The sequence below is a fragment of the Pleuronectes platessa genome, chromosome 13 (assembly GCF_947347685.1).
Source record: "Pleuronectes platessa chromosome 13, fPlePla1.1, whole genome shotgun sequence".
Taxonomy (NCBI): Eukaryota; Metazoa; Chordata; class Actinopteri; order Pleuronectiformes; family Pleuronectidae; genus Pleuronectes; species Pleuronectes platessa.
In genome coordinates this window covers 14,419,113-14,436,891 of record NC_070638.1, presented here as the reverse complement: position 1 = coordinate 14,436,891, position 17,779 = coordinate 14,419,113, and the positions used below count along the sequence as shown (strand labels likewise).

Below are 17,779 nucleotides of genomic sequence, written 5' to 3'. Positions count from 1 at the left end.
TCAGTTTGTACTTAACCAGTAAAGTTCTGTTAAACGTGGGTTCATTCAGACGTGGTGCTGGCAGAAAGCGACTCTGCGAAATCTGTCGGAGATTTATTTTTTATTTTTTTAAACAGTTTTTTTTTTTTACTTCACGCATGAGTGTCTGACTACTCTCTAGCGTCTGGCTACTCTCTCTCTCTCTCTCTCTCTCTCCCTCTCTCTGCCGGTCGTTGGAGTTTTTTTTTTTTTTTTAAACCGTCAGTTGGCTCTAACCAGTTTTATTTTACTTCACGCACTGAGTGTCTGACACTTTCTAGGTAGTAGTGGTATAAAAAATATTACAAATTAAGCTACACACACACACCTGGCGTGGAAATAAATTAAAAAAAAATAAAAAAGTTAAAAAAGAAAGTTATGTTGAGTATGAAAACACTTGTTATTACATTTCACTTCATAATTGCAACAGCATGTGTTGTATTCATTGTTGCAAAACTTGTTCTGTAAAAAGTTCGTTTGCTATTGTGATCAAAATCATTGATCTGAAGCTCAATGCTGATGCTGTCCTGTAATAGTTTTCCAATCAGCAATAAATATAACAATTTCTGATCAACCCATATCATTTGCATGCTTAAAATAACATACTGGTTAAACCCCCGCCCGTTTCAAGACAACCCGGCCTACTTCCGGGTTAAATCCAACCCACTTCCGGGTTAAATCCCACCCAGTTCCGGGTTAGGCCCCGCCCACTCCGAGTACGGATACGGATACAGATAATTCATATGGTTAACAGAAACAGATACAGATACAGATAATGCTGTATTCGCTCATCCCTAAAAACAACACAGAACAAAAATAGGAATGATAATGTAAAATAACATTTTATGAACAGACTAAATCTGCACAACATACTGTATGTCAAGGAGCCAAGTGAAATGTCGAGGCTCCTGAGGGCACTCCATGAAGATGATCTAATCTGAAGGCAAGTTACAGCAGACTGTGGAGACCAGGGGAGGCACTGGTGATCCACAGATAAAAAGCAGTTTCGTTTTAGAGTGCCAGATGCTGTGGGAATATTCATGTGAGACAGAGCAAGGATATGACGACTTTCATATGAATAAGAATCACAAACGTGTTGACTAATGAGGAAGCTGCTGATTGCATGTTTAAATCTGATGAAGAAGAAAAAGCAGAAGAACATCAGAAGATTCAATCAGATGTTGAATCTGAGGTGCTGCGGAGGGTTCTAATTCCAGGCATAACATCAGATGTTTCTCCAATTCCTCTCTACCTTCTGGAGTCTGCAGGAGGATTTACTAACGAAACCTATAAGAGCGTAAGATCACATCAACAATTGCTAATTATAGGTCTTTGGATTTAAATAGAAGTTGGTTTGCAGAGTGCAGAGTATGTGGTTCAAAACCTCATCAAGTTCTCAAACTGTCAGTCTAGCTACAGTGGTGTGAGGACACTGTAATGGTTGATATTTTTGATATTTTCGCAAAGACTACGGAAGTGAAGATGCTTCAGAGAAGAAAAAAGATGGGTGGATCAATTGGATTCCAGCCTGCTGCAGGGTGTGCTTTCACTTCCTGCCAATGTACTCTTGAGTGTACGCATGAGTCTTAGCTTGAGTGTGTGTGTGTGTGTGTGTGTGTGTTTGTTTTTTGTGTGTCTGTGTGTGTGTGTGTGTGTGTGTGTGTATGTGTGTGTGTGTGGGTGTGTGTGTGTGTGTTTCGTGTCAGTGCTAGTTTGTGGGTGAGGCAGGAAGGGTTTGCGCTGCTCAATGCTGCTGATATTCACTTACTCTGAAAAGACTTTTCTTTGATTTATTTTTTGGAATCCATTTAATCGTCAGCTGATCGGTTAATATGTTCTTAATTAAATTGTTGTGTACCCATTCTAAACTATGACTCTCTCATGTGAGATTTTTTACAAGACACAGGTCATCATCTTGTTGGAGCGAAAATATCTGAGTTCCAGCTGCAAAACCTTAAGTGTCATCGACCCTAACAAGCGATGTGAAGCATGTTTTCCAGGGACTTTCGCAATTAAATGCATTTCACGCTCTTAGTTTCAACAACATTCTGCGTCACCAGACCTTAAAATTCATTCTTTCTCAGTCTAACACAGTTGGTGTAATTCTTCTCCCGGTTCTCTCCACATGCTGGAGCGATCTGCGAGCCAAGCTGGTGTCAGAACCAGGAAATATCTGGGCTGGGTTTTGAAGAGCCAGTGTGGGAAAAGCCCGGCAACTCCCTACTGCCAGGAAGGGGCTACTTTACTCTACAAGTCGCTTGTCGGACCGTGGGTCTGTCTGACAAGTCTAACTGTGTGTTGTCCATTCACCTGTGTGTTGTCCACATATTTGTTTAAATGCCGTGGTGGCCACTGTTGCCTGTTATTTCGATGTTACATGAGTTTTGTATCTAATTGTGTTTTCTGAGAATAGCATTGTTAATATCTTGTGTTTTGAGACCTTGCATGGTGATTTCTGGATTTAAGGAGAACCAGCTTTTGCAATGCATAGTAGGAAAAGTGGATAAGTTGTTAAAAATGTTGTATTTTCATTCCTTCTTATGTAGTTTAAAAGAATCATACTTTTCCAAAAGAAGTGCCGCATTCGATGAGGGTTGTCCTCCACCAGGAGTGAAAGGTGATACATTACAGATTTAATAATTCATAGGCGGCAGAGAAGGACATTAAATAATACAAGAAATGATACAGACAGGAGGAAAGAAAAGACCACAACGTTTCAACAGCAAGTCCACTGTCTTCAGTGTGTGTGTGTGTGTGTCTTTCTGTGGCCACACTATGCCTGACAGACTGTCCACTATCTGGGAGGTCCCTCAACCACATGGGGCACACACACACACACACACACACACACACAAACACATTTTAAATAGTGATTGAGATTAATATGGTTATTAGATCCTTACAAGGTATTTTTAAAAGTGTATTTACGAAGTTTTGTTATGTGTTCATAGTCATCTATTCAAGAAGAGAAATCCCAATGCACGAGAAAATGAAACAATTGACTGCAGAACTTTGTTAGTACCTTGAGGATAAACACAAAAAACGATTTACTTTTCTAGGACCTAATATTTGATAAATTCAACAAACTCAACAACAGGCAAAGTCCTCAAAGGTCTAAAACTACAAATTAAAGATTGACTCTCGAGCTTTTCTCCTCTTTAGAAATGTTTTATGGTTAAGGAGTGACTCAGCTGCAGGGTTAACCCTTTTTTTATGTACACACCCAAAATATTTAGTCACGTTTGATCTCTTTCTTTCTGGTGGCCAACATGTGTAATTTAACTTTCCTTCCCCTTCAGCAAAAGTAATGTACACACACAGACACACAAAGTCATGCAAGCGCACACACACATACAAAAAATCCTCTTTTCAACCGAAATAAATGTTTATAGCATTCCAAACATTTTGTGTGTGAGACAGTGTGTGTGGTCCTGTCTGCACCTAGCATGAGGTTTGAGGTTAAGGTGTTCGTCTGCTTGTGTGTGTATGTGTGTGTGTGAGGAACACCCATGCTTGCTTATATATTAAATAAAGAAAGATATCTGCTGAGAGATGAAGAACTATTAAAAAAGATCATGTTTCATATTTGCTGATACAAAATGATTTAGAAAACAACGAAAGTGAGGACAGAAAACCGAGTACGTAGGTTTATTGAATTTGGTCAAAGAGGATATGATACATTTAGTTACATAAGAAGTAAAGCAATGGAAATCATTATCGTTGGGCTTGAAATTGCGGACACAAAAAAACAGACACAAAATTCCATTTATTGTTGCTTTTGGGATTTCCATGGGATGTGTTGACAGTAGCAAAATCACCAGCCTGATCCACTAATACACAAACATTCAGAAGTGAAATTGCCACAGTGGATCCACTGATGAAACGATCACTCGAACCCACAGAACATGAGCTGATTGTTTGAAAGCACGGATGTACTGTACGTAAGTTTGGTTTGCGGGGGGGGGGGGGGGGGGGGGGGCACACAGAGCTAGAGGTTCTTCAGGAGCAACAACAAACAAACCAGACTGGCGCTCAGCAGAGTACGCACCTCCGCCAAGGCCCAAAAGTCCCCTTATGAAACCACATTTGAATTCATTACATTCTTCCATTTTGATTTGGATCTGCACCAAATTAAGCAGTCCAGTAGTTTCTTTTGCATAAACTTGTTTACAAACAAACCATCAAACATATGAACAGAGGTGTAAACACAGCCTCCTTGGCAGAGGTAACACCATGGGTTGAATGAGTTTGCCTGAGGATATTAGTTTTCCTTCAAGGTGTCAAGAGTAACTCAGATGAATATGCTCTGCATGCCAATGAATTCCTCACCATTTATTCTGCAACATGCTGAAATAAGCTAAAGCCATAAATATGTAAATTACATTTACAGCATGTGTTAAACAAAAGAGAGGTACTGACTGACTCTGTTTCTGCATGTAACACTGGCTAGTGTTGTAAAACAATAATAACCCAGCCTCAATAAAAATAAATCCATTCAGTAACAAATAGCACACCATGCCTGTTAAGTGGTTTTCAAACCTCCTGTGTTATTTCCCCCTGAAGGTCAGTAATGGCAGGCCCCCTAAAAATTCATGGAAACTCTTATTTGCATTTATAGACCATTATTCAACTAAATAGCATGACACACATGTACATGTGGGTATTTTCACACATTCACAGGACACATGGAGGATTATACAAATGATAAACCACTTGCACCACTAGTACCTCTCAGAACCTGATTTCTTGTGTATATGGTTTAATGAGTTAATGTTTGTTTGCCACATCATTAACCATATATAAAGATGGATGAAATATCCTGAATATGAACGCTACATTATTTCGCATGTGAAGCCAGATTCTGTGCAGTATAGACATCGTGGGATGACTAGATCACGCATTCAAGCAACAAAAAGACACACTGAAGTGTAAGTGTAACTTGTGTAAATGTGCGTGTTTTAAAAAAGAGTGATTTACAGAGGGAGGACAGAAAAAATGCATAAACGTCTTGTTTCATGGGAAAAATACTGTCATTTTGAACAGGAGGCCGAGTATCATTTCAAAGGTTTCTGTCAATATGAAAATGGGTAGAACAGCATGCACACACACAGACAGACACACAAACACACACACACACACACACACACACACACACACACACACACACACACATACACAGACACACACGGATAAACATGTCTGCTCCAGATGTTGAGAATATTTTGTTTCAGTGAAGGTAGTGCTGCCTCACATCCGAGAAAAGATAAATCACAGCCCCTGGACAGCAGTGAAGTCACTTTTAGGGGCCTTCGTAAACCCACAGCGTTCACTTTGGTCCCCTATGGCAATATTCACAGATGCTGTTTGGAATGACACTCGTGCACGGAGAATACTAGAACAAGAGTAACTGGGCCAATTATTTTCAATGCTAGTCGTCAAATTTTATATTCTGCTCTGGGGGAGCGCATGAAATGGAAATGTTGTGCTGCGTGAAATAGAAGATGCTCAGACTGTTTTCAAAGGTCACGGCGTCTTCAGACGAAGATGTTGAAGTGATTTCAATAACATCTGAGCAGGATGTTGTGCTGACATTGGAATAACTTATTACCCTCAATTATTATTGAGTCTGTGCAGAAATAAAGGGAGCAAAGTTGCTCTTCTCTATTGACATTATTTTTCAGCTTTGTTTTTGAGTTTCACCTCACAATTCATAATATGAACCAAATATAGAAATGAGTGACGTGTCTCCAATTCCTCCTTCTATCCAGGAATGAAGCTTAAACCACCTGGATACCATCACCGCCATCATGCCAATTTGGAGCCAGAGTCTGCGTAGTAGCGAGGTCCCGTCGATACACAGACTCCACCAATCAGGAGTCAGTCTCAGCTGATAATCTGCAATGACTCAGACCATCTTTGAGTAAAAAAAACATTCGATGTACAGTCTGATTTTTAGTTTGGATCATATCTCATCTATTTATATAGAGGAGATGGGATGTATGACCCATACTGCAGCCAGCCACTAGGTGGCCATTGAGACTGTTTGACTTCACTTTTGGGGAGGCGTCATATTAGCAAAGATTTATTTTTGATCTTCCAAAATGAGGGAACTTCTACTATTTATTTATATTAAACATATATTTGGGGTATTTTGTCTTTAATGAGCGTGAAATGCAGAGAGAGAGAGGGGGGGAGATACGCAGCAAAGGGCCATGCTGGAAGTGAACCTGCGACCCCTGCGGCAGGACTCAAGCCTGTGTATTTCCACGCGACCAGGTGAGCTAGCTTTGACCTAGCATTGCGACACGATCACAAGTTTACTTATTTTTACTATATTTCATAAACTACATGGACAATCCAACATCACAGGTAAATCACAGAGAGCTAAAATATTCAAGTATTGCCCCCTGCATTCGTTTCTATCCTACATGAGGCATGAGAACCTCAGACCCTCATTCAATTGAAGGATTTAAAATCACCGCTGTGGTTTTGGGAATGACAGCAGTTTCCTGTTCTTGACCACTAATGTAGTTCTTCTCGTGTTGACACGATGACACACTGAAAGAGGGGCTGTCTGTTGGCACAGCTACAAAGTATTTATTGCCCCGCTTAGGAGAGAAGCCATGGTCTTTCAATTTGAGGGAGCTCTATGTGTGTGTGTGTGTGTGTGTGTCTATACATTTGTGTCTGCTTATAAAGTTGTGCGCATTTTGGGATGTGTGTGTGTGTGTTTGTGTCTGTGTGTGTGCATGTGTGGGAGCTCTTATTTGAATAGACCATACAAATGGTTTTGTTGGTGGCACAAACCTTTTTGAGGTAACTTGTAAAGCACTTACCTTCTGTAAAGGAGATGCCATTCAGCTGCAAAAGACCCTAACGGCTGTTGTACTGGAGTGTGTGTGTGCGTGTGTTTGTGTGAAAACGATAGAGCGTGTGCATATTATTGTCTAATGCCTTCTTCTATGATCCCTGACAAATACTGAGTCGATGAATTGGACAGGATGAGCTGGATTCTGACTGATGAGAATAAAAAATTGGAAAATTGATTAAAAACCCGAAATGTACTAAATGTCAGATGTATGCAGAATGTCAATTTTCACAGTTTATTTGCATTGATGATTATGTGAAATTTCTTCTGTTAGTACTGAAAACAAGCTTCTTATCTATTAGGTTCAATACATAATAATACAAAATACTGCTTAATGTTTTCAGCCGATCCCAGCTGCCATTGGGTGAGAGGAGGGGAACATCCCTGACAAGTCAACAGCAAATTGCAGGGAAAACCTATAGAGACAAACAACCACTCACACTCAGACCTGTGGTTAACGTTTTACATGGTTAATGATTGAATTTGCATTAGCATTGAACATCAAACTATATAAACTCAGTTTTCCTCAGTTTTTTTTCACTATACGCTCTGCTGTCTGCCGGTGTATTCTCTTAAACTGCCACTGGGTGTCACTAAGGTTAGATACTTTCAAATCTTTCACAAAGTGACCTCAGTGTTGTCATTGAAAATATCCCCCTACCTGCTGTCATTATTCTGGACGTTTTAGATTTGGTTCTAACAAGAATATATATTTGCTGCCTTCACTGTGAAATCCAAGAGGATTCTCCCTACCCTGTCTAGTGCCCCTGAGCAAGGCACCTTACTCCCCCAACATCTGCTCCCCGTGCGCCGTACATGGTCGCTCACGGCTCTGTGTGTCCTGCACCAGATGGGTCAAAAGCAGAGGTTAAATTTCCCTACCTGCATGAGTGTGCCTGTGCATGTGTTTGGGACAAATAAATGCATCTTAATCTTAATCTTAATCATACATTTTCTGATAGTGCAGCTCCAAATTGAATTAATCTGATCATGTTGTCCTCTTCATTTGTTTACTTGAGAACTAAATAGGTTTTATTTAAGATGATATAACACATTTAAACAAATTTCTCAAGTTGAAATCCAGATAATAAAGTTATTTTCAGGCTTTAACTCTTTATATAAAACTTCTATCCACTTTATAAATGATCTGTTCTGTTGTGCACGATAGGGGTTTGTGAGCTGTGGAGAGTTTTGTTCATAGAGAAATCTCCTGGTACTGAGTCCCAATTGTAAATAAACATTTTGAGAATAATTTGTACTGTTTCTTGTTGTTATATACGTGCGAGTGATGAATCAGAGTAATAATTCCATCAATTTTCTAAACTGTCTTTCCCATTTAGCATCTTAGTTGATGGAGACCCAGAATCAAATCAATACTTTCTTTTATTTGCATAGTCAGTATTCACAAATCACAATTTGCCTCATAGGGCTCAACAAACTGTACAGGGAGCGACATCCTCTGCCTTGTTACAGCAGCAAAGGGGACAGTCAGAAATAGACACCAGAAAAGTAATAAGTTAACATGTAATACTTTCTACTAATGCAATGAAATATAAAAACAAATTAAAAATACAAATAGAATACAATATACTATAATAGATAGTCTTGTTGTCCTTGTGACGGCACTAATCTTCTCTGGTCAGGGTCAAAAGACATAAGGTGAATAGATTCATACAAGTGTGTTTGAGTTTGTATGTATGTGTGTATATTTATGTGTGTATGTGTGTATCTATCGGTATAGGCTGTTTAGATAAATTCATATGATGCATTTCGCTGCAGGTTACCATAGCAACCCCCCCCCCTCCCCCCTCAGCTCAACGGTCAAGTGACGACAGTCTTCAGAGTTATTTACCTTTGAAGTCTGTCGTTACTTAAGAAACCGCCAGTTTTCACTTTTCGCTCAGTTCTCGTCTGACTACTTGGCTGGTTGCACCTGAACTCTGTTCTTTGGATTTGACTTGAATTCAACTAAGATCTATTTGAACTCTGGTCTTTCACCTGAACTCGTTTCTTTCACCTGAACTCTGGTCTTTCACCTGAACTCGTTTCTTTCACCTGAACTTGTTTCTTTGGATAGACAGAAGAGAAGAGAAAGATGTTCCGGAGGCCCCGTGTTGTGTCCTTGGAGGCTTCTGCCTCCTCCAAGAAGCCATGGACCCCACCTGATCGGAGGGGCGAGAAGTGGCGTCGCGTTCCATCCAAGCCCGTGGGCTTTCTCCACGCTGCTTCCTACGAGCATCAGCCGCAGGTGAATATCGCCTTTGGCTTTCCGTCTATCCAGAGGACCGAGAAGACAGAGGAGGAAGCTGTGAGGAAGGAGCAGGTCCGGCCTGAGGAGTCCGTCAGCTGTGTCACGGACAACTTTCAAGCGTTCATAAGTCACGAGGAGATGGACGGTGAGGAGAGCCTGCAGGAAACGGTTGAGCTCGTCTTCAAGAGGGCCGTGAAGAAACCAGACTCTGCTGCAGTCTTCGCGGAGCTGTGTCAGCGCCTCTCAACAGTAAGTGATGCATCTATGACTGGAAGCTACTTTTATCCTCTTTCGAAACATGCTTCTGCGACTGCGTCTGCGTCTTTTCACGCCGCTGTGGCGCAAGACTCGTTGTCATTCATGCTTCCCCAACCGTTGCGCGTCTTACAAAGCAATTCCGCGCCAGAACACTAGGCGGAGTAATGCTTTTTGTCGAAGACGACCTGAGAGACGCCTTCTTTCTTCTTCATCGATTGTTTATTTACATAGCTACTGCGGCTCCTTGTAGCCTTTTTCAGGCGGACAAATACGCCAGTCAGTGACGGGTTATACAAGTGGACATACTTTCGGATCTCTTCTGCCAAACGCTCTTCTATTTGGTCCATATTCATTCTTCTAAATCTCCCGTTGTTTCTGCCTGTATTATGGGGCATGAAACCGGAAATGCAGCTCCAGAAGGGATGTAGAGCAGACCAATCACAGCCTTGCGGGCTGAGTGAGCTTGCGGAGCTTTGCCGTAAATTTTAGAAAAGGGGGTCGACACCCGTCAGCACGTAAGGAGGGATACATAAGCACGTAAGGGACCCGGAAGGGCTCTTGCGCTTACGGGCCCGTGAAAACGCAGAAGCATGTTTCAGGCTTTAGTTGAGAAGTTGATTTTATTTTTTGCAGGTTGTAACATTCATTTAACACTTTGATAAACAAGCTATGCTAACCCCTTCTAATGCACACCATGGGTCATATCTTTGAGATAAATGTATTATATAATTTAATATTCCAGGTATTCATTAAATATCCAGTTTTTGATTACCAGAAATATTGATCTTTATTTCTCCTTTATTACTTTATGAACAAACATATATTTTTGTATTGGACATATTATTCTTTCTCACTAGTAATGGATTGTGAAGAAACTCTTAATAAGAATTTACATTTGTTCATAAGGTAAGAAAGGAAAAAAGAAAATAATGATTTGTGTTAATCTAAAACAAAATAACTAATGATTATCTGGAATATTAAATGAAGAAATAAATTGATTTCAGAGATATAGCAAAGAACCACTCATGCCATGCATGAAATAACATAAGAAATTAAAATTGGTCATTTTTTACCCATTATGTGAATTAGAAGGGTAGCGATACAAAAAGTACTTTTTTTTCAAATAGTAAGAAAGAAAAAATTTAAATAAGGATTTGTGATGATCATAAACAAGTTCATTGAGGAATACCTGAAATACTAAATCGAGGAAAATTAATCGTCACTTTGGTTAATAAAATAATAAGTTAATTTAGAGTTGAGGATAAAAATCAGCACACACTGATCACTGTTGACTGCATTTGGTGTTTGTTGTATAAAGTGATTCTTTACACATAAATAATCACAATGTTTTCCTAAGTATGTGAGTTGCATTTGTGTTAATATTTCCTTATGGTTTTCTTCTCTTCAGGTGGAATTCCAATCCTTGTCCGACTGGTCGGCCAGCGTCTCCTTCAGGTCCCTGCTGGTCAAGCACTGCCAGGCAGAGTTTAAGAAGAACTTTGACAGGGAGGACATTTCCCGGAAGGGGGGGTCCTGCCTAGAGCCAGTCAGGGACGTGAGGGTTATTGATCGACTGAGGGAAGAGAAGAACAACGCCAAACCCTCCTGTCGCTCCATACATACCATCCGGTTTATTGGGGAGCTGTTCCTCTCCAAGGTTCTGGATGAGAAAGCAATGCACTACTGCATCAGGAGGCTGCTGCAAAATGGAGACGGGCCGTCTCTCGAGAGCCTCTGTGAGCTCCTCCAGCTCATCCAGCAGGACCTGGAGGTGGTCACGTCCAGGGAGGTGATGGACTCATATTATAACCAGCTGGAGTTCGTCGCAGAGAAAGGGAGGAGGGCACCAAGGCTCTCCCTTTTGTTGAAGGACACGGTGGATGCAAGGAAGTGAGCAGCCACAGCATGCTGCTATCCACCTGGCTACTTTACGCAGTGCTGCAGAGAAACAGAGTAAAACAGGCAGAGATGATTTTTCTATCTGTTTGTATCATCAGCCACTTTGTCAGCAAGTACAATAATTATTACCAGTGTCTGATCTTATGAAAATGTGTCAAATATATAATGAGAGATGAGATATTTTCAAAACTTTTACATTATGTTTCTGATCCTCACCGGCTCAGGTGAATAGTTCCTTCAGTCAGAGGTTTTTAAAGTTTCCACCTCGTCTTCATCGATCCACTGTCATGGCCCCTGCCTCACCTGCCTTCTAGCTTCTCTCTTTCTCTCTCTCTCTCTCTCTCTCTTGCTTGTGTGTGCAGGTGACGTCGCTAATTGCAGATGAGGTCCTGGTGTGCTGGAGTTGGGGTCTTAATTATCCAGCTGCCTATATAAGCTCCACTCCTGCTCTCAGTCGGTGCCGGACTATAGACTAAGTTACACTCAGTTGTCGCAGCCAAGATTTAAGATTTCCGTAAAGGTCCTGTTCATTCCCTGTCTGACTTCCTCTGTCTCCCTGCCCAGGACCAGCAGCTGGACTATTGCCCCGACTCCAGTGCCTGCCTGCCTGCCTGCCTGCCTGCCTGCCTGCCTGCCTGCCTGCCTGCCTGCCTGCCTGCCTGCCTGCCTGCCTGCCTGCCTGCCCTTATTATTGGACTTCCAATAAATTATATTTAAACTTTACTTCTGCCTCAGCCTCTGTCTCTGCCTCTGTGTCCGAAGCTTGGCCTTAACATCCACAATGTAAACTCAACTTTTGTCACTTAAACCCTGTACAGACTTTGGAGAACGCTGTTATTGTAAAGTTTTATTGTATTGTATACCACAGTAGATGTGAATGTAAATACACTTGTTCTTTTTTCTATTCTAAATAAAGGATATGATCTGATATTACACAGTGTGATTTTGGTTTGTGATGTCTTATCGCCGTAATATGTGCTTCTGAAAAACTGCTGCATCCAGTAATTATGAAGGAAGAGAAGGAAACATAACAAATCCTGATAACAGACTTAGAGAGGCGGTGGACTATGGGCAGAAAAGGTCTCTGGTACGTCTCTGGTTCGATTCCACGGAGAAACAACAAAAAGACGAACCTGGATGATCTGTCCAAAAATCCAAGAGGATTCTCCCTACCCTGTCTAGTGCCCCAGAGCAAGGCACCTTACTCCCCCAACATCTGCTCCCCGGGCGCCATACATTTTCGCTCACTGCTCTGTGTGTCCTGCACCAGATGGGTCAAAAACAGAGGTTAAATTTCCCTACCTGCATGAGTGTGCCTGTGCATGTCTGTGCATGTGTTTGGGACTAATAAATGCATCTTAATCTTAATCTTAATCTTAAAAGAGGAGTGGAATACTGGACTTAGAAATGAAAGGATACCAGGTTCATTCTTTTTAAAACTCAGTTATTTTGTTGTAATCATAACTTTAGCTGTATAAACGTTCAGAACAAAGTTGTTGAAATATAATATAGATAATAAAACAGATACAAAACTGAACTAATCATGATAGAAATTATGAAAATAAACTGAACTCAGAGGGAAGTTTAAGAAATGTAGTTGCCCCTAAACCTCAGGTGGGGATAAGGGTCATGGACTAATAAAGGCCTGATGACCGACAGTGTTGCAATGACTGCGACATCACTTCCAAGAAGTCAACACTTCTGTTATTCAGTCGGCAGCCCGTTGCCAGGAGGCTGATATGTTGGCAGAGTGTGCAACAGTCATGTGTCACAAATGTGTTGAGCTGTCACTTCCCCCAATAAGCTCATCTGAGGGAGAGTTGTCACTGATACCATCACAGCACATGTTTTACTTAGACCTGACGTACGTCTTCCTCATAGAGACAGGTACTCCAGACAAACCAAACATGACAGAACGTGATCCGTGATACTGAGCCTCCAGCTCATCTTATAATATTATGATGATATCAATAAGAAAGTCTTACTAATGATCTTTTAGAGATTTCAATTCTATCCAGTAGGTGTCAGTAAAACCCCACAGAGTCAGCCCTGTGGCCAGCGGTAGATTTCAACCCCGATTGAGGTAATACATAATTGAGTTAATATAGGGCCGGCCCTGGCAATGTTGGCGCCCTAGGCGAGATTTCAAATTGGCGCCCCCCAACATCTGTCATGCATCCCCAAGAAAGTTTGGACTGTATACAGATGCACACACAGGCAGACCAAATTGTAAGCTATAAAAAACAATAAAAATATATAATAAAAAATATAAAAAGAGTCTGAAATCAGCTGTACTGATAGCAGTGCTTTCTGAATTGTGCACCTGATAATATACTTGATTTTATTGGACTATAAGCACATCAACTTCATCCATCTCTCATGCTGTGCCTTGATGTGTTGTTTCTCCGCTTCCTTTGGACTATCCCTCCATTTGATGTCCCTTCAGAGTATCTGGTCGTACCTCAAAACCGTCTGGAGCTGTTTGCTGATATGGCACAGAAGCACATTGTGTGAATACTTTGATTTTATAAATTTTATAATTTTTTTACGTGAAATTACTTTTCGATGCGACCCTACTTATAAACTGTAACTGGCTTTACAGCTGACAATGATGCACCTATATACAATACACTGTTACACAAGTACAGTTCTTTTTTTTAAACCCATTTTCACATTTCGTAATTCATACTTGGCCTCCAGAAAGTTAGTACATGTGCACAGACAAGTGATAGGAATCTGAAGTACAACAGGTTTGTGTCGTTTGTACTGTATGTAGTGTAATTCATCTTAATTTTCACCCTTACTCAATATGACTGATGCACACAGAGTACCAAAAGAAATGTGTTGGTAGTAACATTTAAACCAGGATGCTATGCTCTCAACGCATACTGCATGTGACTATGCAGTATTCTTTCATTAGCAAAGCAGAAAAACAGCTGGAGTGCAGCTGTTGGGTCACAGCCATGGAAACCTAAGTAATGATATTGATGTGTTATGTATTCTCGTCTCTCAGGTTTGTGCTGCAGAAAGATTGCAATATAGTATGTTGGGCATGGACTGCCTGATATACCCCTGTAGTGTCCATGTTTAATTCATGGACACTACACATACTAGAAATTAAAAGTAGAATGAAATTTTCGACGTATCAATTCATTTATTAAAAGCTCATTTCCCCCTGCTACTTAGTCTATATGGTTTTTATATTGTGTTTTATTGTGTGTTTGCAGTCTAGATAAACATATGAGGATTCATACAGGAGAGAAACCGTTTAGTTGATCTGGGTCTGGTAAAGGTTTAAGATTCATTCCTATTGTACGAGACGTGAGGATTCATAAAGGAGAGAAGTGATTCAGTTGCAACCTTCGCAACAAAAGATTTATTAGGATTTATCAGCAGATATTCATATTATTCATCGTTCATTGTTTTACAGATTATTAACAGTTTTTATGTCCCTAGAAAATATAACTCATTGAATAACGAAGATTTTTGTTAATATATATTATTTCTACTGATTTCTACATAATTTATCTATTTTTCACAATGTCCTTCATGTCATTTTAAGGTTAAAGTGTGTTCCTTGCACAGTATGAATGTGTATTCTTAACTAGTTCATATGATTAAATATGTTTGTTTTAAAGCAATGGTTTCTTGGTTCGCGAGATTCAATGACAGATTTTGTTCTCCTTTATGTATTGAATGTGTTTCCAAGAAGTCGTCGGCCTCTTTGTTTCTGTATGAACGGAAGCTTCACTGGCTACAGTTGAATTGTCTCATCACGAGACATAAAGTTAAAACCTGCCTGTTAATGTAATTTAAAAGACTCATGTAACAACATTTTCAGATGATGAAAAAAAGACCAGTTTTCATTTTTGGGCAATAGGGACCCCATGTGGAAATGATCTGCCATGATCATTAAAATGAGCTGACATACTAATACAAATATAATGGTAATTAAACTATAGTTCTAAAGCACTATCAAAACAAATTGCTTTAATACATTTACATGGGTATAAAACAAACAACACAGAACAAAAATAGGAATGATAATGTAAAAAAACATTTTATGAACAGACTAAATCTGCACAACATACTGTATGTCAAGGAGCCAAGTGAAATGTCGAGGCTCCTGAGGGCACTCCATGAAGATGATCTAATCTGAAGGCAAGTTACAGCAGACTGTGGAGACCAGGGGAGGCACTGGTGATCCACAGATAAAAAGCAGTTTCGTTTTAGAGTGCCAGATGCTGTGGGAATATTCATGTGAGACAGAGCAAGGATATGACGACTTTCATATGAATAAGAAACACAAACATGTTGACTAATGAGGAAGCTGCTGAATGCATGTTTAAATCTGATGAAGAAGAAAAAGCAGAAGAACATCAGAAGATTCAATCAGATGTTGAATCTGAGGTTGGTTTCCACATGCCAGTGGGCCGAGCAAGGAAGCTGAAGAAGAAGAAGACGCAGTTATGCAGCTTGATGTTGGTGGCCACCTGCCAATAAACCAAACAAAGAAGAAGAAGAGGAATCTGATGTTAAAGACTGCCTGATGGAGACAATGGGTGAAATGCCAAGCGGCTGTTTCTGCAGTGTAATAAAGAAATCCTCAAAAGGTCACTTACACTGATGATGACATTTATAAACTGCATTTCCCCATCTGTTACTACGATGGTGCTGGTTGATTTTGTACTGAACAGAATAATCTGCAACATTAACATGACTTGTTAACTACATATTCGTAGTGAGTCCAAATAGCTTACACCACACATATATTTGTTCACTATTACCTCTGCTTGGGGGTTGATCTCATCTGTTTGTTTGTGAGGATAAGGTATGAGTCAGGGAGGCAAACATTAAACACTGGTGTGGATCCAAATCAAGGGGCTGATCTAGGAATGCTTTTGGCGGGATTGGGCCTCTCCCAACAATTGCATTAATACTTCATAGAATTATGGGCAAGTTGCAGGTGTCGTGCCAAAAGGGGACCGTCTGCCAGAAACTGATTACCGTCCAAGGGAGCGCGTCTCTGTGTTAAAGTTGTATCGCCCCGTTTACATGCGTTCATACTCGGATTTGATCTTAAACCAACAATGGTCAAAGGCACATACGTGTTTCGTGGTGGTAACAAATGCATGAATTTGTTTAATCTGGAACTTTAAGAGAAACGCAACACTTTTCAAACACAAACAATTGTATTGTCCTGTTGAATGAACACTGTTTATTAACGTTACAGACGGACAGCACTGATAACATTTACTTTACAGCTCCCACATTGACATTAGTCATTTTATTTGTAGCCATAGCCGCTAGATGAATACGGGAGCGGGCGCGCTGTGCGTTAAAGTTGAATCGCCCCGTTTACATGAGTCACACTCGTCTTTGATCTTAAACCAACAAAGGTCAAAGGCACAACAAAGGCATGCCTTTGTTTAATCTTAATACATCCCATTAAGAACAATATATTTAAACTGTACACTTCTGTTTTTGTCCTCATACAGCAATGAACAATTAACATAGTTGACAGATCTTCAGAAATGTGTGACCACGAGTCAGTCGGGTGTAACCGATCTCCCTTCACAAGTGGAAACGCGGAGATGGATGGCAGCTGTTCCAGCAGAGCGGTGGGTCCCACCATGCCGATTGACTCTCCTCAGCTAGAGGCTCCAGGAGACTGCCTGGGCCCGACACCTGGAGATGCCTTATACAATAGTTATCGCTCATCTGGGGACTGGCCCAAGGAGCAAGGTAGGAGCAAGCAACAGTTAAGCTTGTATTTGAGACAAATGTCCACATTTTGCCACTCATATTAGAAATGATTTGTCACACTTTCGTTAGATCAGATGCAAAATGTTAAAAAAAATGACATTTTCACAATTCATTTGTTACACAAAATACCACGTATCTATTTTCCATTTGCTGTGATTTTTTAAGTGACATACTCCTACAGGATGGTTGAGAATTATTATCTGAAAATAATTGCTCTGCTTGGTCAACTTTCTGTTGGCTCCTGTTTCTGTATGGGAGTGTGGGAGAGCACAACTTATTTTGTGGGTGTGATGTTGCTGCTTCCACTCTACTTAATTTATCTAGTAATGTAAGCCAGTTTTGAAGCTGGAGCATGATCAATCATTTGCGCTCGTGACAAAATTGTTGTTTTGATATAAAGAGCAGTAATCTGACTTGTTCAGGGTAAATTGCAAACTCTTTATGTTCTTTTTTTCCCCTCAGCTTGTTTTACAGTGTTAGACATTCATAAAAATCACATTTTGGAATATCAGCAATGACTTTAAGGTGTCAGATTATACTTATATAAGTATTTGTCCTCGATCTGGTAAATACATTAAATCTGATATAAGCAATGATGTCCCTCTGTTTGTCCAGTGCTCAGCAATGGTGACGGTATTGAGTTACCGCAGAAGGTCCTCTTCCCTCCAGACCGCCTCGATCTGAAGTGGACCCAGGTTCACCGTATCGGTGCCGGACTA

General features: G+C 40.5%; 1 protein-coding gene across 1 annotated transcript; it reads left to right on the top strand.

The window, feature by feature from the left end:
- The first annotated feature begins 8,791 nt into the window (after positions 1-8,791).
- LOC128455019 (eukaryotic translation initiation factor 4 gamma 3-like) lies at positions 8,792-11,892 on the top strand. Its single transcript, XM_053438648.1, has 2 exons — positions 8,792-9,386; positions 10,804-11,892. The coding sequence occupies exons 1-2, from the start codon at positions 8,982-8,984 to the stop codon at positions 11,287-11,289; spliced, it is 891 nt and encodes a 296-aa protein (XP_053294623.1). The 5' UTR covers positions 8,792-8,981; the 3' UTR covers positions 11,290-11,892.
- The last annotated feature ends 5,887 nt before the right edge of the window (positions 11,893-17,779 follow it).

What these genes read in the sequence shown, in the direction of transcription:
- LOC128455019 (XM_053438648.1), top strand. Translation starts at nt 8,982, where the DNA reads ATGTTCCGGAGGCCCCGTGTTGTGTCCTTGGAGGCTTCTGCCTCCTCC. An exon ending in TGTGTCAGCGCCTCTCAACA is followed by an intron (nt 9,387 to 10,803) that starts GTAAGTGATGCA and finishes TCTTCTCTTCAG; the next exon opens with GTGGAATTCCAATCCTTGTC.